Below are 21698 nucleotides of genomic sequence, written 5' to 3' on the forward strand. Positions count from 1 at the left end.
AGAGATGAGGTCTCACCAAGGTGCCCAGGCGGGTCTCGAACCTGCGGGCTCAGGCAATCCGCTCACCTCGGCCTCCCAAGGCGCGGGATGACAGGCTGAGCCACCGGGCCCGGCGTGTCTATTTCTTCTGATGTTTACCTCCAGGTATCTAAATACCATGCCTTGGTTCTCCCACTTTCGACAGCCATTGGCTGTCTGCTGTGAAACTCCTCTTATGCCAGATCCCCAGTGAGATGGACGTGTTCTTTCCCTCTCCTTTTCTTTTCTTTTTTTAGTTGAGAAAATACAGTTTACTTGAAAGTAGGTTGGAGAGAGAAGACTCATCTCCCCAAGGTGGGAGAGGAGGCCAAAGCCAAGGAGCCTGGTGAAAGCCGTCGCCCCAGGAGCACGTGACCACCTCAGAGTTTAGCCAGCAGCCGCTCTCCCTCTCGTTTTCTCCATACGGTTATGTCACCGTTTGTGATGAAATATTCAGTAGTTTGACTCCAGGCTACCTGGGCAACCCGTAGGTGTGCTTTGGCATTTTTGTTCCTCTTGAAGAAGGAATGAGGCCACTTTTACTTTTAACAGGAGTCATTTCCTCTCTCTCTCTTCCTCACTAACTGCAGGGATGGGGCAGAATGGGACAAAGACAGCAGTACTGAAATAGGGAAGTTGATCAATTTGCATTTGGAATACTTTTTACTTAGACTTTTTTTCAAGTTCTTTTTTTTTTTTTTCATTTGAATATATATATTTATTTAGAATGCAGCACTAATGGCATGATGATAAACTGTCATTCACAAATCTGTACCAAGAAGCACATAATCTTAAAACGTTTTTTTTCACAAGTGATTTAAGTATAGCATTATTATTATTTGGTAATACAGTCAAAGACGACATTTAGATTCTTCAGCTTTGGGGCATTTAGTAACTTCAACATGATTGTCTAGTCAGGCAGAGGAAAGAAATTCAAAAGCTGTTTCTTTTTCTTCTGCCAGTTCCTTCGCAGTAAGATCCATTTTCTCGCGTGAGAAATCATTAATAGGGAGACCTTCAACATACTTTCAGGTCTTATTCTTGATGGTAACAGGGAATGAGTAGAGCAGATCATCAGGAATCCCATAGGAATTGCCATCAGAGATAACGCCCATGGACACAAACTCTCCCTCTGGGGTTCCAAACCAGATGTTTCTAACGTGGTCAGCGATGGCTTTTGCTGCAGACATTGCACTGGATAGTTTTCGAGCCTTGATAACATCAGCACCACGTTGCTGCACAGTCGTGATGAATTCTCCCTTGAGCCAGTTGTCATCCTTTATAGCTTCATAAACACCAACTTCCTTTCCTTGCAATGTCACCTTGGCATGGTTGACATCTGGATACTGAGTTGAGGAATGGTTTCCCCAGATAATGACATTCTTTACATCATCAGCAGTAACACCAAGTTTAAGAGCAATTTGAGCTTTAGCTCGGTTATGATCCAAACGAGTCAAGCAACTGAAGTTCTCCTTGGGGATGGATGGAGCTGACTTGGAGGCAGTCAGGCAGTTGGTATTGGCTGGGTTTCCCACAACAATAACCTTAACTGACTTTTTGGCATATTTCTCCAAAGGTGCACCCTGGATTTTGAAGATTTTCACATTTGCTTTCAGTAAATCTTTCCTCTCCATGCCTTCCCTTCTTGGCATGGAGCCCACCAGAATGGCCACATCCAGGTCTTTGAAGGCAATCTCTTCTTTATCTGTTGCAATAACATCTTTTAGGAGGGGAAGGGCACAGTCTTGCAGTTCCATTAGAACACCATCCAGGACACCCATCATGGGAGTGATATCCAACAACACAAGAATTATAGGCTGGTCTTTACCAAAGACAGATCCACTTCCAATACTGTATAGCAGTGAATATGCAATTTGACCAGCTGCTCCAGTCACAAGGACTCTGATTGGCTCAGACATGATGGGGAACTGCGCGGACAATTTCAGGACCTGGAAAATGAGCCTCAAAGACCTAGGTCACCTCTACCTCAAGTTCTTAGGTGGTTTAGATGACTTGGCCCTTACGTCATGTTTCTTTCCATCATCACTGCTTTCCTCTCCATCTGTATGGTAGTCATCCTCACCTTCTTTTGCAATTGTGGGAATTCTATTTGGAATGGACAAGTGTATTTTATATCCTGTTGTTGCATCCTGCAGTTTTTTTCATCTTGAAGAGGTCATCAATGATAAAGAATTTCTGGTTTGTGAAATATTATTCTCTACAGGGTGTTCTTCTAGGGAAATTTTCACTAGAAAGACAGCAGTACTGAAATAGGGAAGTTGATCACTCTGCATGTGTATTTGGACTGGCTCAGTGGATCCTGAAGAGATTTTTTTTGTTTGTTTTTTTTGTTTGTTTGTTTGTTTTTTCAGTTGGAGTCTCACTCTGTCGCCCAGACTGGAGTGCAGTGGCCACTCCCGGCCACCGCAGCCTCAACCTGCTGGGCTCCGGTGATCCTTCCGCCACCGCCTTCCAAGTAGCTGGAACTACAGGCATGCGCCACCATGCCCAGCTATTTTCTGATTTATTGTAGAGATGAGGTCTCGCCAAGTTCCCCAGGCGGGTCTCGAACCCGTGGGATCAGGCAATCCACTTACCTCAGCCTCCCAAAGCACGGGTTTACAGGCTGAGCCACCGAGCCTGGCTCCTATGAGATTTTTAGCTGCATCCTTTCTTATTGTAGAGTCTAACTGTACTTAATTTATGTATTTTTTTCTTTTTTCTATTTTGGTGTACTTAATTTACAGAAGGCAGACTTTCCTTAACATTCACTTAGATATTCATGTTGTGATATCCTTGTATTGAGGTCTATTATTATTTTCTTGTGAACTTACCTGTAAGACTTATCTATTTTTCAAATAATTGGTTTAGCTTATTATTACTCCTATAGCCCCATCACCACTTCCCTGAGTTGTTGGTTTTATAATGTTTCTCTTTATATAGTAAACCAAATGTATCAGTTTGGGAAAATTATGTAATTACAATATAAAAGTGGAAAGTATTTGGAAATTACTCTTTCGTTTGATGTTCATACTTTATGCCTTTTCAGATATATTTTTGCCATCATGGATTGGTTAGGAGATACGTTAGAAGGTGAAGTAGACCATTCTTTCTTTGACAGTGATTTGGAAGAAACAAGGAAATCTGAAAGTAACTCAGTTTTTAACAAGCAAAATGATGACCCTAAAGAGGGGAAAGATAAGGATACAGAAAATGTAAACTTGAAAATTGGAATACAAACAAAGGAGAATTATCTCACTGAGAAGGGAAATGAAAGAAAAGCGAAAATTTCCCTAGAAGAACACCCTGTAGAAAGTAACATTTCACAAACCAGAAATTCTTTATCATTGACGACCACTTCAAGATTGAAAAAATTGCGGGATGCCACAACAGGACATAAAATACACTTGTCCCTTCCAAATAGAATTCCCACAATTGCAAAAGAAGGTGAGGATGACTACCATACAGATGGAGAGGAAAGCAGTGATGATGGAAAGAAGCATGACGTAAGGGCCAAGTCATCTAAGCCACCTAAGAACTTGAAAAAAAGCCTAAGTAAAAAACATCCCAAAATTAGTTACTCTTCCGCGTCTTCTTTGTCTTCCTCATCTTTAAGTTCAGGTGCAGACTGTTCAGATGCAGGGTCTGATAACTGTGTGTCTGATTCACCTCCTTCATCAAATAAACATGTATCTGGTGTCACCCCCTTATCACCAAGACAGAAACGTAAGTCAGGAATAAAAACAACAGGTACGCAGCCTTCAAGTACTCACCCAAAATTTGGTGACTGCACTGAGGAATCTGAAGATACTGTGACAGATGTAACTCCTTTATCAACTCCGGACATCAGCCCTGTTCAGTCTTTTGAACTGGGTGCATCAAACGATCAAACAGTGAAAGTTAAAAAGCAAGAAAATGTGAGTCAAGAAGTATATAAAGATGTTGAAGATTTAAAAAATAATCCAGAATATTTTAAATCAGCTGGAAAAAGGAGAGAAAAACTTGGGCCCAGTCTTTCCTCAGAGTCTTCAGCATTGGATTCGAGCTTAGACCACAGATGTAAAGAAAAAGCTTTACATGACACAATGGACCTGAATCATCTTTTGAAAGGTAATTTTCTTTTCTTATAAAAACTTATATATTACATTTAAAAGTTTACTCAATAGCTTAAATATTAAATCCTACAAATTTGCATCGACTTTTCTAGTAGATACCTTTTATTGTTTGGGGTTATTGAGAATATGATAGCTTTACCAAATGTTCCATATTACCACAAAAATACTTGGAACATCATTTGTATTATCAGTTAAGATATATACTGTAAAGCCAGCCAACTAGGACTAGAAACTTCACACTCATTTTATTTTAGTGCCTTCTAAGCTCAAAATGCCTAAAGGAAACAGATGATTAAGATAAATAAGAGAAGTGGATCCAGATGTTTTCCCACTTCTGATGAGAGGCAGAGTATTTCAGTTTCTTTTTTGAGAAGGCAACAGAACTAAGATTAAGATAGCCTGACCTGTTGTCTTCCTACAGGGAACGTGTGAGAATACTGGCAAGAATGAAAGAAGAACTCAGAATAAACTGTGAGGGAGTATTCAGACTTTATGCTAAAGGCTAAAGAGCATTATTTAAAAATAATTACCAAATTGATGTAATAACATAAAGTTTCAGTTGCTTTAAAATATGAGGGCAAAGCCGGGCTCGGTGGCTCAGCCTGTCATCCCGCGCCTTTGGGCGGCTGAGGTGAGTGGATTGCCTGAGCCCACGGGTTCGAGACTCGCCTGGGCAGCGAGACCTCATCTCTACAATAAATCAGAAAATCAGCCGGGCGTGGTAGCGCATGCCTGTAATTCCGGCTACTCGGAAGGCTGAGGCTGAAGGTTCACCGGAGTCCGGCAGGACGAGGCTGCAGTGGCCAGGAACGTCTGGGCAACAGAGTAAGACTCCAACTCAAAAAAAAAAATGAGGGCTTTCTTCTTCTTCTCCTCCTCCTTCTTCTCCCTTCTCCCTTTTTTTTTTTTTTGAGTCAGAATTTCAGTCTGTCACCCAGGCTGGATTGCAGTGACACAATCACTCACTGCAGCCTCAAACTCTTGGGCTCAAGCAAGATTCCTGCCTCAGCCTCTCTAGTACTTGGAGCTACAGGCACACAGCACCACTCCCAGCTAATTTTTTGATTTATTGTAGAGACGTGGTCTTGCCATGTTGCCCATACTGGTCTTGCATTCCTGGGCTCAAGCAGTCCTCCCACCTTGGCCTCCCAACATGTTGAGATTATAGGTGTAAGCCACCATGCCCAACCTTATGAGGCATTTTTGAATTAGAATAATGTTTTTTGTTTGTTTGTTTTGTTTTTTGAGTTGGAGTCTCACTCTGTCGCCCAGACTGGAGTGCAGTGGCCGCTCCCGGCCACTGCAGCCTCGACCTGCTGGGCTCCGGCAATCCTGCCGCCTCAGCCTTCCATGTAGCTGGAACTACAGATGCGCCTGGCTAATTTTTTTTATTTATTGTAGTGATGAGGTCTCGCCAAGTTGCCCAGGCGGGTCTCGAACCCGCGGACTCAGGCAATCCACTCACCTCAGCCTCCCAGAGGTGCGGGATGACAGGCTGAGCCACCGAGCCCGGCAGAATAATCTTTATTGCTTTAATTTTGTATCAATTTATTATTATTCATATTTAGCTTGAAAGGAACAGAATTTTCCAGGTGAAGTAAAAGCAACTTTAAACATTATCTTTGTACTAGATTGCATAACTATAAAAATATTGAGTTTGCAGGATGGGTTTTAGGTCAGCTGAGGACAAAATTTTTAAGTTGTAAATAGGATTCTTTGTCTTCATTTATTTGAAAAGTTAAAGAATAAGTCTTTAGGTACATAATTTACTTGTAGCAATGTGAGAGCATAAATAAATACTTTAGTCAGATAACTTGTATGGTAAAATTGAGAAAGTGTATTTAGGAATAGTTCTCACTTGTAAATATTCCCTCTTTTTTATGTTTTCTTTTCCTTTTACTCTGATTGTACCTAGTGATCGGATAGTGTCTCTGAAAAATCATACTCTTGGTATTGGCCATCACCACCTAGTGGCTAAGTCTCTAACTCATATATATTTTTTGATAAATGTTCATTCAATGTCTTAAAACTTTCAGGGCTAAGAAGTTTTCTATTCCTGCTCTCTGCTTCTTCCCAAAAGAACTAGAGTGATCTATTATAACAGTATTTTTTTAAAAAGAAACATAAATCAGTCCTGCTTTCCTTCTTAACTCTTCTGTGACTTATTCTAATATCTGAAGCTGGGCATGCTGGCTTGTGCCTATAGTCCGAGCTACTTGGGAGGCTGAGGTGAGAGGATCACTTGAGTCCAGGAGTTGAAGTTCAGCCTGCGCAACATAGCCCAGACTCCACCTCTGTTGCCCAAGCTGGAGTTCAGTGGCACAAACATGTAGCTCATGCAGCCTCCTGAGCTCAAGTGATCCTCCTGCCTCAGCCTCCTAAGTAGCTGGGGCTACAGGCACACACCATTGTGCCTGGCTTATTTATTTATTTTTATTTTTGTAAATATAAGGTCTCCCTTTGTTGTCTGGCTGGTCTCAAACTCCTGGGCTCAAGTGAACCTCCTGCTGCAGCCTCCCAAAGTGCTGGGATTATAGGCATGAGCTACCACACCCAGCCATTCCTTATTATAGAGTCAGTGATTCTCAACTAAGGCAGTACATTAGCATCACCTAGAGAACTATTAAAACAAACACTTAGGTGTGGTCATACACACCTGTGATTCCAACTCCTTGGATCACCTGAGGCTGCTGTGGCTGTGAGCATGCCACTGCACTCTAGTCTAGGTGACAGAATGAGACTAGACAAGAATTTTACTCAAAAAAAATGCTAATGCATAGGCTCTGCCTGCAGGGATTCTGATGAAATTGATCTAATATGCTGTTAAGATTGATGAGAGGCCGGGCTTGGTGGCTCAGCCTGTAATCCCAGCGCTTTGGGAGGCCTAGGTGAGTGGATTGCCTCATCCCGTGGGTTCGAGACCTGCCTGGGCAACTTGGCGAGACCTCATCTCTACAATGAATCAAAAAATTAGCCGGGCGTGGTAGCGCGCGCCTGTAGTTCCAGCTGCTTGTAAGGCTGAGGCAGAAGGATCGCTGGAGCCCAGCAGGTCGAGGCTGCGGTGACCGGGAGCGGCCACTGCACTCCAGTCTGGGCGACAGAGTGAGACTCCAACTCAAAAAAAAAAAAGATTGATGAGAACCATTGCTCTACATTATATTGCCTACCTCTCCAATTATATGTCATATCACCATGCTCCAGTGATACTTTTTTTTAAATAAATTTTTTATAATATTGCTTTCAGAATAATCCAAGTTCTTCTCATGTATGGGACATTTGCACTTGCTGTTGCCCTTTTTCTTTGCATAGGCTGCGTCTACCTGTTTCTCAGGTCTCGACTTACATATCGCCTCTTCAGAGAGAGCTTTCTGAACCTCCTGTCTAAGGTAGCTTTACAGTCCCCACACCTGCCTGTCACAAAAGCCTGTTTCCTCCCATGAGACTACGTCTCAGACCCTAGAACTAGTGGATTTTGTTTGCTTGTATCTCCCATTGGAATGTAAGCAACGTGAGGGCAGAATCTTGTTTCTTTCTGGAATCTCCAAATACAGCAAGTGTTAGCACATGCTTGACAATACTTGGCAGCTGAGGGGACTGTTAGGAAGCTTCCTCTGCTGCTACACAGCAGCTCTGCTGGTTAGGAAATGCATTTCATGTGTTTCACAGACATTTTATTTTGCAGTAACTGCCCATTAATGTTAGACTTGCAATCTGAAATTTATAGAATAAGTCTGTGCCTGCTTCTGTATTACAGTTCTTAGAACATTTGATTAATATTCTTCTCTAGGTAACATCTCTTATTTTTTTATTAAGCATTCTGGTATAACAATTTCCCCTTTTTTCTTCTAACTACCATGGCCACTTCTGAGTCTGTGTGTTCATTAGTTAAACAGGCTGTGTGAATCATCAAGATGATGGATCAGAAAACCACATCTGCTTCAGTTCTTCTAGAAGCAATGCACCTCAGTGCTCTCATGCAACGGTTTTCAAACTTCTGGTCCTAGGACCCTTTAACATTCATAAAAATTATTGAGCACCCCAAAGAGCTTTTGTTTATGTAGATTATAGTTTATGTCTATAAATATTTTAAATATTATAAATCAAATCAGAAATTTAAAAATATTTATTAATTCATGTAATAGTAGTAATAATTATACCCATTGTATAGTTTCTATATAACATAAGTAATGTGTATCATGAAACAGCTATATTTCAAAAAAATAGTAATTTTGCTTATCTCTAATGTCTGCTTTAAAAAGATAGCTGGACTTTCAAATCAGCTTTTGCATGCAGTCTTTTATGGTATATTGTGTTGACTGACATATATACAGAAAATCTGACACACAGAAAATGTAATTTAAAAATGGAGGAGTAAGAAAAAAAGAAAATAATGTTTTTAAAAAAATAAAAGCTTTTTAAAATGGAGGAAAATTTTAATAACCTTTTCAGTTAATTGCGGATATTTTTCTTTGATACCACAAGTAGTTTCTTAAATGTTAGTTGCAATGTGAAGTCTGAAATTGATCTCACTGAACTCTTCATAGTTTATTTCATGGTCTATTATATTAAAATGTATTGATCTTTCCTACGTTTTGGATGTATCTTGGTTTTGTAACATGACATATTGGTTATTTGGAAAATATTGTTTCACTGAGCTTACAGATGTTGGCATTTTTCATTATATGCTATACATATTATAGTTGTTAATATTATTACCGATCTCATCGGAAAGCTCTTGGGAAGCTGTCAAGCTTACAGTAGCCAATTTACCAAAACTACTAATTCTTGCTAAAAAATCTCAAGTTGTTCCAGACATGGTGGCCCATTCCTGTAATCCCAGCACATTGGGAGGCCAAGGCGAGAGGATTGTTTGAGTCCTTTGACTCAAGGTGTTTGAGACTAGGATGGGCAACATAGTGAGACCTCATCAACACAAAAAAATTTAAAAATTAGCTGAGGCTTGGTGGCGTGCACCTATAGTCCCAACTACGCAGGAGGCTGAGGCAGAAGTATTGTTTGAGCCCAGGAGTGCAAAGCTATGGTGAGCTGTGATCGCACCACTGCACTCCAGCCTGGGTGACAGAGTGAGACTGACTCAAAAAAACACAAACTCAAATTGTATTATTGGCAACAAATGGTGTCAGCTGGTTTCCTTGAAATGACAGGACATTTATTTATATTTGTATATTTTTTATTTTTATATATTTTATTTTATTTTGAGTTGGGAATCTCTGTTTTCTAGGCTGGAGGGCAGTGGCATGATCGTGACTCTCCATAGTCTCAACCTCTTGGGGACAGGTAATTTTTTTGCCCCAGCCTTCTGAGTAGCTGAGAGTACAGGCATACACCACCATGCCCAGCTAATTTTTCTTTTTTAAATCTTTTTTGTAGAAGTAGGATCCTTCTGTATTGCCCAGGTTCGTCTTATACTCCTGGGCTCAAGCAGTCTTGCTTCAGTCTCCCAAAGTACTGTGATTACAAGTGTAAGCCACCATGCTTGATCTCAGGATTGTTTTTTAAAATTGTATTTGTAATGAAAAAATTGGACTGTGGTTGAAATTAAATCATCTGATGAGATAATGTAGATTGCTCAGTAATACTGTGCAATATGTATCTTGTTATATTTGTCTTTTATCTTGTGTGTCAAATTTCTACTACTGCATTATTCTTCCTTAATAATTTTTGCTGTGATTTGTATGTGTTTTAAAGTAGTAGTCAAACATTTGGTATTATAAACTTTTTTAAATAAAATTATCTCATAAAAATTAGGTTAAGCTGGACACAGTGGCTCACACCTGTAATCCCAGCACTTTGGGAGATGGAAGTGAGAGAATTACCTGAGCTCAGGAGTTTGAGACTAGCCTTAGCAATATAGCAAGACCTCGTCTCTACAATAAATCAAAAAATTAGCTGGGCATGGTGGTGTGTGCCTCTAGTTCCAGGTACTTGGAAAACTGAAGCGGAAGGATCACCTGAGCCAGCAGGTCGAGGCTGTGGTATTGTGAGCATGCCACTGCACTCCAGCCTGAGTGACAGAGTAAGACTCAAAAAAAAGAAAAAAATTAGGTTGAAAATGAATATTGAAAAGAAAAATGTTACAGAAAACAAAAATTGTATAATTTGCCTTGTAGGTTTTAGTTTTAAAATATGGGCTTGTTTGACTAAATTGTAATTTTCATTTTAAAGGTTTATTGTTCCATTTTTAAATTGTATAAGTACTACTTGATTCCACAAATTTAGAAGCCCCACTGTATCCTAGGAATGAGAGTGAGAAAGAAGATTGACCAAGGCAAGTATAATCTCAGCCAGTAAAAAAACTTATTTTTCAAAGAAAAACACTAGACTCTGGAAATTGTCCAGTTTAAAAAAAAACATCTCCAGGCTGGGCGTGGTGGCTCACGCTATGATCCCAGCACTTTGGAAGGCCGAGGTGAGAGGATTGCCTGAGCCCACAGTTTCAAGACCAGCCTGGGCAACTTGGTGAGACCGCATCTCTACAATAAATTAAAAAATTATCTGGACATGGTGGCACATGCCTGTAGTTTCAGCTACTTGGAAGGCTGTGGCAGAAGGATCACCTGAGCCTAGTAGGTCAGGGCTGCAGAAGCTGGGAGCGTGCCACTGCACTCCAGCCTGGGCACAGAGTGAGACTCCGACTCAAAACAATGAAAAATAAAAATAAAAATCCATCTCATAGAAAAGAGTCTCATTTCTGGGCTTTTTGTTTAGGGTCATTGATCAGGATGATTTTGAATGCAGGAAACAAATTCCTGATGATACCCTGTTTCTCACTTAACAGGTAGCCCAAAGATAGATCAGGCTTCAGGGCTCTTTGATACAGTGGCTCAAAAATGTCACCAGGGACTTACAGATTCTACCACTCTGTTCCTCTAGCTCTGGTGTTGGCTTCATTCTTAGGCTGCGAGGAGTTGTCTGAAGCACTTTTCAGTGTTTACATTCAGCTATGACCATGTCCAGGGAGACACTGTCTCTTCCTTTGACTCTCTTGGAATGGAGCAAACTTTTTTTTCTTTTGAATTGGACTCTCTCTCTGTCGCCCAGACTGGAGTGCAGTGGCCGCTCCCGGCCACCGCAGCCTCAACCTGCTGGGCTCCGGCGATCCTTCCGCCTCAGCCTTCCGAGTAGCCGGAATTACAGGCACGCGCTACCACGCCCGGCTGATTTTTTTATTTTATTGTAGAGATGAGGTCCTGCCTGCCCAGGCGGGTCTCGAACCCGTGGGCTCAGGCAATCCACTCACCTAAACCTCCCAAAGGCACGGGATTACAGGCTGAGCCACCAAGCCCGGCAGAGGAAACTTTTAAAGAAGCACACCTGGTTGACTTCCACTTATATCTCATTGCCGGGAATTGGCTTAAGCTCCTATTCCTGAACTAGTCATTGGCAAGGAAAATGGAATTATTCTGGGCCAGTAAGACTCACTCTGGGCCGGGTGCGGTGGCTCATGCCTGTAATATCAGCACTTTGGGAGGCTGAGGTAAGAGGGTGGGCTGAGCCTAGGGGTCCAAGACCAACCTGGATAACTTGGTGAGACCTTGTCTCTACAGTAAATCAAAAAGTAAACCGGGCGTGGTGGCACATGCCTATAGCTACTTGGAAGGCTGAAGCAGGAGGATCACATGAGCCCAGCAGGTGAAGGTTGCAGTAGCCATGAACGTGCCACTGCACTCCTGCCTGGGCGACAGAGTAACACTCCAACTCAAAAAAAAAAAAAAGAAACCAACAACAAAAAGCAACAACCCCGCACCTGTTAAGGAGCAGGAAAGAATGTATGCTAATTGGGCAACTAAATTTGACCATCTGAGTTTCTCAAACTTTACTATGCACATAAGTCACCCAGGGATACTTTTAAATGCAGATTCTGGTTCAGTAAAATTAAATTAAAAGCCCATATATCTACATTTCTTTCTTCCTTTTTTTGGTTTAGAAAATATAGTTTATTTAAAAAGTAAATTAGAGAAAAGAGAAAAAAAGGAGATTCACCTCCTCAAGCTAGGGAAAGGGGCCCAAACTAGGACACATGGTGACAGCCAGAGCTCAAGGAGCACGTGGCCACACCAGAGTCTAGTAAGGCAATGGCCCATCTACATTTCTAATCAGCTCCTATTGGTGATAACAGTCTTGCTGATCCAAGGACCATAGTCTGAATATCAAAACACTAAACTATTTGGTTCCACTGACAGTAAATACAGCCAGGTGAGGTGGCTCACACCTGTAATCCTAACACTTTGGGTGGCAGAGGCAAGAGAATGGCCAGAGTCTAGGGGTAAGAAATCAGCCTGGGCAACTTGGCAAGACCTCATCTCTGTAATAAAGAAAAATTAGCCAGGTGTGGTGGCACCTGCTTGTAATTCCAGCTATTTGGAAGACTGAGGCGGAAGGATCTGCTAAGGCAGAAGGATCGTCTTGCGGTCAAGGCTGCAGTGGCCATGAGCATATCACTGCACTCCAGCCTGGGCAACTGAATGAGACTCTGACTCGAAAAAATAAATAAATAAATACAGGCATCCCTTACTCTTCTTATCTAATCCATTTCTGATGCTTAGTCGGGTATAGAGAGACTATATATTTTCAAATTTTAAGTGAGAAAAATAATGCTACCCCAAATTCTTGAACACTTTCCCCCACTATAATTCAGTTGAAATACTGTTGAAGAACATGCAGCGCAAAGACAGCTACATGTAGAAGGAAAGCTGCATTCACACTGCTGCACAGTGCGAGTGGGAGAGCAGAACTGGTGGGACTTGAGGGAAGGGTCCAGGCCCTGTCTTCAGCCAAAGTCGCTGCTGGAAGAGGAGGAGGATTGCTTGCTCAGCTACCCTGGGGGCTCCAGTCCTGGCCATGCACCACCCGTCAATCTGGCCTTTCCTCCCAGCCACTTTCCTTGTCCCCCAGCACCTCCCTGAGGGAATCCAGCTTTCCCCCCGGCTGGACCCCTCACCCTGTGCCACAGCCAGGGTATTCAGGATGCCAGCCTTCAGGTCCCTGTCCTCCTCCATACCCACAACCTGCCCCTGGCATGCCTCCTGGGAACCCTGTGGCTCCTGGCCTGTGAGCACCGGTAATGGCGATGGAGAAGAAGGTAGGGAAGAAAATGAAGAAAGCTCATAGCAAGCACAGCAAGCATCCCTCCTCCCGCAGTGACTGGCTGAACACAGGGCCAGGACCCTTCCCTCCAGTCTCACCGGCTCTGCTCTCCCTCAAGCTTCGGAATGCCATGTTGTACTGGGGGAAATCAGCCCTCATGTCTTCCCACCCCCACCCCTACCTGGACCTCCCTCTGCAGTTCAGCCCTGACGGGCTAGGGAAAACGGGAGGAGGACGGCCATGGGTAGCAAGTCCATCTTGCTGCTTGGATAGATTTCATAGCCAATGAGTTTAGCAGGAGAACTGTTTTCTGAAGATGGTGAGGCCTTTTGAGCTAAATGTGAAGGCAAGCTTAAGGTCTGTAAAATGTGATTTAAAAAATTTCCTTTTATAATACTTGTGGTTGGGGGTTTTCTGCAAACTTAATTATAAAGAAAAACCTGTACCTTTTTTGTAATGTTGGCACCCTTGGGTGATTTAGTGACAAATAATCTCCCAGCAGGCCTTTTCTTGATTGTGCTACCTGCAAGGTTGCTAGGAGATAGAGTCCATTGTCCATTTGGTTGATGAGCTCTGTTGCTGTTTTGGAGTCTTATCTCTACTCCTTAGCTCAGTATGCTCTCTCAGGACCTACCTTCCAACTCTCAATCCAAATAAAGCTATTTCTCCTGGTCTCTGTTAAAAAAAAAAAAGCGAAGAACTGGATGATACAGTTGATGACACCAGAGTCACCATGGAAGATTGATAGTCAATTAAACCAAAAAAACCCAAAACCATGAACTTGGCCCTCAGGTAATTTTGTCTGTCACATAGTGTTTTTTTAAAAAGTGGTGAAATCCGTTGGGCATGGTGGCTCACGCCTGTAATCCCGGCACTTTGGGAGGCCAAGGTGAGAGAATTGCCTGAGTCAAGGGGTTCAAGACCAGCCTGAGCAGGTTGGTGAGACCTTGTGACACTATAACTCAAAAAATTAACCAGCGTGGTGGTGTGTGCCTGTAGTTCCAGCTACTTGGAAGGCTGAGGTAGAAGGATCGCCTGAGCCCAGCAGGTTGAGGCTGTGGTGGCTGTGAGCTTGCTGCTGCACTCCAGCCTGGGTGACAGAGTGAGACCCCGACTCAAGAAAAAAAAAGTGATGAAATAATCAGTTACTATTGCTGCATAACAAATTACCAAAACACACAGAGGGTAGAGACACTCAAAGGTATGGCTGACTTGACAGCCAGCACTGTAATCACCCGAGCGCTTCACAGGATAGCTGCCTGGGCTTGGGGAGACCTAAAGACCACGACTGGTCCACATGGGCTTCTCACGTGTGGCAGTCTCTGGATAGTTGGACTCCTTACGTGGTGGCTTGGGGCTCCAAGCCCACATGTTCTAAGAAGGCAGAAACCTCATTCCTTTTATGACCTAACCTCGGAAGTCACATAGCATCCTAAAATCTCTTCAGTCCAACTCCTGACCACACATTTGTTTGCGTTCTCCCCATATGCAAAAATACATTTCTTCTTTCCAAAGACTGACATCCAGGATCTAAGTCAGGTCCAGAGATTCCTTAGATGTGATTTCTCAGTTACAGCCCTTTGAGTACTTTGAGATTCTTCTGCTTGGAGAGACTAGGGATGAGCAGCAGTTTTATTTTTTTAATACCGTAAGTCTCGGCTCATTAATATTCTAAATTTTGCTTGAAAACTGACCTGTTTCGTTTGTTTTTAGCTCATGTCTCTTTGTCCTATCTTTTTGTGGATAAAATAAATGATTGGTACTTTAAACATTCATTCTGCTTGGATATCCATTAGACCAAATCCACTAATGCAGTAGGTATTCGTTTTCATTTTCCTTGTCACTGCAGTGTTGCTAATCATTCTGCCACTTTATCCTCTCAGACTTCAGCAACAATCTTCTCCAAGCCCTTTTACTTCTACTCGACACCCGGTATCAAATCTAGTCCATCTATTTTAGGCTTGTTACAGTAGCACTCACTTCCTGGTATCAAATTCTGTGTTAGTTACCATTGCTTTTTTAACATCACCCCGAAACTCAGTTGTATAAAGCAGAAACCTGGGCTGACTCAGACTAAACACATGGCCTCTTTATGTGTTTTGATTTGCTTCCATTCTGGCAGCCTCAGGGTGATCAGACATATACGGTAGCTCAGGACTCCAAGTATTCCAACAAATGGGGTTGGTGTGCTGCATTTCTTTTGTTCCATAGCCTTAAGAGTTACATCACTTTGCACCCTATTGGTCAAAGCAGACACAAGTCTGTCCAGATTCAAAGAAAGGGAACAAGAAGAATGTCAAAGACTTTCTCATCTGATAAGCTTTTAATAAAGAAGGCAAAGAAATTTAGTAAATTTAGTTATTATTACTTGAATTACAACCTCTCCGTTACAAGTGTTAAATTTTCTTTTTTTTTTTTTTTTTTTGAGTCAAGAGTCACTCACCCATGGTGGAGTGCAGTAACATGCTCACGGTTATTGCAGCGTCCACCTGATGGGCTCAGGGAATCCTTCTGTCTCCGCTTTCCAAGTCGTTGGAACCACAGGCGTGCACCACCACGCCTGGCTAATTTTTTGATTTATTGTGGAGATGAGGTCTCGCCAAATTGCCTAGGCTGGTCTTGAACCCCTGGGCTCAGGCAGTCCTCTTGCCCTCATCTCCCGAAGTGCTGGGATTACAGGCATGAGCCACCATGTTCGGTAGTGTTGGATTTTTAAAAAATCACTTTAAAAAGCAAATACTGTTGGGTTTTTTTTTTTATAGGGAGGGATCATAAGTATGCCAGCTGGATGAATTTTTTAAAAGAACTATATTATGCAAATGCAGACTCAAAGTGATTTGGGATAAAATTTCCAGGGATAACATCAGACATGTATTTTAAAAAGCTATTTTTATATATAACTTAGATGAAAGTAAAGCTGATACTCTAGTAAATAATGTTAGGAGACTCAGGAAATGTCACTAGTGATGATGGACACTGATATTAAGATATATGTGTAGACCTTGAACAAAATTGTTTCATTAAAGAAAATTAGAGGGCCATTGCAGCCATTGTCTTGGTAAACTATGGTGTGGCCATGTGCTCTTTGAGCTGTGGCCAGTTCATGTTTCCTGGCTTTGGTCCCCTCCCCTACCTTGGGGAGGTGAATCTCCTCTTTCTCTCTCTGTCTTTAATTTACTTTCTAAATAAACTTTATTTGCTAATCTTAAAAAAAAAAGAGAGAGAGAGAGAGAAGAAAATTGGAGGCCTGGTGTGGTGACTAATGCCTGTAACCCCAGCACTTTGGGTGGCCAAGGTAGGAGGATTACTGGAGCCCAGAAGTTCAAGATGAGCCTAGGCAAAATAGTGAGACCATGTCTCTACCAAAAATAAATAAATAAAATCACTCCAGTCTGGGCAACAGAGTGAGACTCCAACTCAAAAAGAAAAGAAAAGAAAAGAAAACTAGAGAAAGGTAGTATTTCTAAATATGTCGGTTTAAATATGTATATATTTGTGTAAATGTCTGTATCCCTGAAAATTTGTTCAGGTTAAAACTTTTAGATCGCAGTTGGAAAAATGGTGAATCATATATTTGAGGTTGCTGCATATTAAAAGTATAAAGCATATAGCATTATATTAAAGTATTTGTTAAAGCATACAGCCACTTTATGAAAATGTAATAGTAATGCCTGCTATCAGTATGGAAGCCCTCCATATATACTTTTTTCAGCAGGCAGATCTAGGATGCTAATTTTTTGGTTGGTTTGTTTGTTTGAGTTGGAGTCACTCCATTGACCAGGCTGGTGTGTAGTGGCATGCTCATGGCCACCCCAGCATCGACCTGCAGGGCTCCAGCAATCCTTCTGCCTCTCAGCCTTCCAAGTAGCCAGAACTGTAAGCATGTGATACCACGCCCGGCTAGTTTTTTATTTATTGTAGAGACGAGGTCTCACCAAGTTGCCTGGGCTGGTCTCAAACCCATGGGCTCAGGCAATCCACTCGCCTCGGCCTCCCAAAGTGCTGGGATTTCAGGCTAAGCCACCAGCCCCAGGATGTTAATTTTTAAAAAATAAGTTAGATATCACTTCTTTTTTCTTTTTTTTTCTTTGCTGTTGCTTTGTTTTACTTGTAAAAACTTTTTTTAAAAGATCATTAGGGGAAAATAGCTTACTTTTAATTCCCTTTAGAATTTAATCTTAAAGGTTTTCATATATAACTAAATCTAGAAAACATTAAATTCTTCAAAATGGGTATTTCTTGTGGACAAGATAACTTAATATGTATTATGCCTCCATGTCTTTCTGTGTTCTCATTCAGGTTTTGTCATTAAGTTGGTATAGTTTTCAGCAAATTACAACCAACACTTTCCTCCTTTTTCTGACCAAGAAGGCTACTGTTAATCTTTTTTTTTTTTTTTTTTAATTTCAGTAATCTTTGCGTCTTTGGCTTAAATAAAGGAAGTGAATCTAACTGTTTTTGTGACCTTTCCCAAGTGATATGACTTTTATGCACCGTACTCATTTTTTTTGAGTCAGAGTATCATTCTGTCATCCTGACTGGAGTGTGGTCACACCTTACCATAGCCTTTAGCTACGGGGCTTAGGCAATCCTTTTGCTTCATTCTTCTGAGCTGCTGGGACTACAGGAGCGTACCACCCTGCCTGGCTGATTTTTTGGATTTTTCTGTAGAGGTGAGGTCTCACTATGTTGCCTAGGCTGGTATCAAACTCCCGGGCTCAAGTGATCCTCCTGCCTTGGTCTCCCAAAGTGCTGGGATTACAGGTGTGAGCCATCACACCCAGCCCATACTCATTTTTAAATGGAAGTTAAAAATGCCTCTTCTCTTTACAGTACTGTACTTTTAACAACATAAAATGCTAAACATGTAAAAAGAATGAACATAAATATCACCAGTTAAAGGTCAGGCTCAATGACTCACATCTGTTATCCTAGCACTTTGGGAGGTCGAGGCAAGAGGATTGCCTCTGCCCAGGGGTTTGAGTCCAGCCTGGGCAACATGATGAGACTTCTTCTCTACAATAAATAAAAAAATTTAGCCAGGTGTGGTGTGCATCTAGAGTTCCAGCTGCTTGGAAGGCTGAGTCAGAAAGATCAACTGAGCACACCAGGTTGAGACTGCAGTAGCTGTGAGCGTGCCACTGCACTCCTGCCTGGGCAACAGAGACTCTGACTCAAAAAAATCTATATTTGTTTCAAGTAAAAAACAAATAATGATTACCTTAAAAATATTTACTTTAATAAAAATATTTACTTAAAAAAACAAATTAAATATGACTGTCAAGCTGATAGAATGTATTCCTTTTTAGTACATACTTAATCTGAAACATTCAGCAAGCTTATTAACTTTTAGAAGCTTTTTATAGGTATTTAGCAGTAATTGTGCTTACTGAATATTGTTGTAAAATGGAAATTTAAGGATTAAGCATGTTGATAAAAATTTCATTTGATAATTATAGCATGCAAAATATTTTATTGTTTTAAAAACATCTTTATATTTAATTAGGAACAAATTGACCTTTACAGTAGAAGATATTTGTTTTAATGATGATGTTAAAATCTATAAATCTTTTATTGTGTGTTTTCAGGCTAAGTTGATAGTTTGAGAATATCCTGAGTTCGTTTTTGCCATTGTTTCTCTCAGTCATTGCTGAGGACATTTGTTTTGAAGTATGCCCTACAACTAACAAAAACCCAAAGGTTTCCACCCTCCCCAACTATTAAACTGCCACAGTGAAACATAAAATAGACATAAATAACAAAAGGTTCTTCCCATAAACTATAACTGTCTAAGAGCCAGTACCATATACATTTCTTAAGTTATTTTTAGTTTTTTTGTTTTGTGTGTAGCTTTTATTCCCAAAGAACCCAGTGGGCATAAAACACTAAGCCACCTCCAATTTTTTTCCTATACAGTTATAATGTGAATGTTGTTAGCATTATTTCACATATGCCTTTTCATGAATAAATATATTTGTATTTTTAAGGGAAAAAGCCTTTTCCATCATACCTACTTTGTTTAGCCATTTTTCTTTTTCTTTTCTTTCTTTTTTTTTTTTGTTCACTTCTGTAGCTTTTCTGCAATTAGATAAAAAGGGACCACAAAAACATCATTTTGATCAGCCTTCGGTAGCAGCTAAAAAAAACTACTCTTTCTCAAGAGAAGAAGTGAGACAGATTGATCGGGAAAATCAGAGGCTTTTGAAAGAACTGTCAAGACAGGCTGAAAAACCAGGAAACAAAAGTATAATTCCTAGATCAGCTGGTCATCCCCCTAAGTTATATCACAGTGCTCTCAACAGACAGAGGGAACAACAGAGGATTGAAAGAGAAAATTTGGTAAGTAACTGAAATGTTTTCATCATCAAAGAAAATACATTTGCACTGATCTGTAAGTCCAACTTACAGGAAACCTGAATACAGCTGGAGTTTCCAGCATAATTACACAAAAGCAGATCCTGATATGAATGGTATGAAATGCATGATACACTATGAGTCTGGAAAATACAGTATGTGTTTTTAATCCAGGAAACTATATATTAAGGGACCATTATCCTAATTGACTCAGAAACAGAAAGCCAATTGCCACATGTTCTCACTCATATATGGGAGCAAAATGGTCACAAAGATGGAAACAATAGACACTGGGGACACCAAAAAGAGGGGAGGTGGGAAGGGGTGTTAGGGTTCAGAAATTACCTATGGAATACAGTGTTCAGCATCTGGGAAATGGGCCATCTTAGGCCCAATTCCCACCAGTACAATATGTCTATGACACAAACTTGCATGTATACCCCTGAATCTAAAATTTAGAAAATAAATAAAAAGAAAAAGACCATTAAAGGAAGATACTGAAAGCGCCATTATTTATTTGGCTAGATCAGTTAAACCATTGCAGTAGAACAGGAAATGGCATCTTAATAGCTCTCTAGAGATATAATACATATACCATACCCATTTAAAGTGTCCAAATTCAGCAGTTTTTGGTATATTGTTTTTTAAGTCTAGTAAGAATGTATGTGTTATATTTTAAGTTAAGGTAAACAGGAAAAATAAACATTATTATCTTATTCATTTTTCTTTTTCTTTTTCTTTTCTTTTTGAGGCTGGGTCTCACTTCCCAGGCTGGAGTGCAGTGGTGCTATCATAGCTTACTTCAGCCTCCAAATCCTTGACTGATGTGATCCTCCTGCCGCAGCCTCCCACACAACTGGAACTACAAGCATGAGCCACCATACCTAGTTAATTTTTTTTAATGTTTTGTAGAAACAGGGTTTTGCTGTGTTGCCCAGGTTGGTCTCAAACGCCTGGCCTCAATCATTCTTCCTACCTCAGCTTCCCAAAGTGTACTGAATTATAGGCATGAACCACCACACCTGGGCCTATTATGTTATTTTGAGGAATGCTAATCTACCCAATTTATATTTAACTTTTTTTTTTTTTTTTGAGTTGGAGTCTCACTCCGTCGCCCGGACTGGAGTGCGGTGGCCACTCCCAGCCACCACAGCCTCAACCTGTTGGGCTCCGCCGATCCTTCCGCCTCAGCCTTCCAAGTAGCCGGAATTACAGGCGCGCGCTACCACGCCCGGCTAATTTTTGATTTATTGTAGAGATGAGGTCTCGCCAAGTTGCCCACGCGGGTCTCGAACCCACGGGCTCAGGCAATCCACTCACCTCAGCCTCCCAAAGCCCGGGATTACAGACTGAGCCACCGAGCCTGGTCATATACTCTTTATTCTCTAAATCAAAGTAAAACTAATCTGATACCCTCTTAAAATTTTTATTGGCTACTCCTTTGCATTTATTCTTCGTAATGACTTTATTTTTTTCTGTTAAAAAAAACCTTTTGTAGATTTTTATTGAAAATATGTTAAATTTACATTTTAATTAGAGAGTGTTTGACACTCTTAAATGTTATCTTCCTGTCCAGAAGTAATGATCTTTCCATTTGTTCAGAATTCTTGTACTCTCCCTTAGTAAGGTTTTGTAGCTTTCCTCAAACTATACCTTTTTATGCTATTGTGCGTGAAATTTTATCTTTACATTTTCTAACTGGTTACTTCTGGTAAACTATTAGTTTTTGTATATTTATTTTATAGCCAGCCACCTATTAATAGCATCACATAGACTCACATAATTCTTCATTGTGTGCTGATATACTTTTTTTTTTTTTTTGAGTGAGCGTCTCACTCTGTCACGCAGGCTGGAGTGCAGTGGCACACTCACAGCCACCACAGCCTTGACCTGCTGGGCTCAGGCAATCCTTCTGCCTCAGCCTTCCAAGTAGCTGGAACTACAGGCGTGCACCACCACACCTGGCTAATTTTTAAAATTTATTGTAGAGACGAGGTCTCACCAAGTTGCCCAGGCTGGTCTCGAACCTGTGAGCTCAAGCAATCCACTCACCTCTGCCTCCCAAAGTGCTGGGATTACAGGCATGAACCACCACACCCAGCT

General features: G+C 41.1%; 2 protein-coding genes across 4 annotated transcripts in view; one reads left to right on the forward strand and one right to left on the reverse strand.

The window, feature by feature from the left end:
- The window catches only part of CFAP97 (cilia and flagella associated protein 97), a 42842-nt gene that overhangs the window by 10133 nt on the left and 11011 nt on the right, over positions 1-21698 (forward strand). For all 3 annotated transcript variants that reach the window (XM_008050791.1, XM_008050792.1, XM_021708971.1), the window contains exons 2-3: positions 3068-4128; positions 19315-19580. In XM_008050791.1, coding sequence (XP_008048982.1) covers positions 3084-4128; positions 19315-19580 — 1311 coding nt within the window. In that variant the 5' untranslated portion in view covers positions 3068-3083. The remainder of the gene's footprint in view (positions 1-3067; positions 4129-19314; positions 19581-21698) is intronic.
- LOC103252167 (malate dehydrogenase, cytoplasmic-like) lies at positions 706-3766 on the reverse strand. The gene is made up of 2 exons (XM_021708972.1): positions 3656-3766; positions 706-1938 (listed from the first exon to the last, which is right to left on the reverse strand). Exons 1-2 carry the CDS (start codon positions 3694-3696, stop codon positions 1047-1049), a joined length of 933 nt encoding a protein of 310 aa, XP_021564647.1. The 5' UTR covers positions 3697-3766; the 3' UTR covers positions 706-1046.

This window comes from Carlito syrichta, unplaced genomic scaffold (assembly GCF_000164805.1).
Source record: "Carlito syrichta isolate Samal-C Ts95f unplaced genomic scaffold, Tarsius_syrichta-2.0.1 Scaffold153679, whole genome shotgun sequence".
Classification (NCBI taxonomy): Eukaryota; Metazoa; Chordata; class Mammalia; order Primates; family Tarsiidae; genus Carlito; species Carlito syrichta.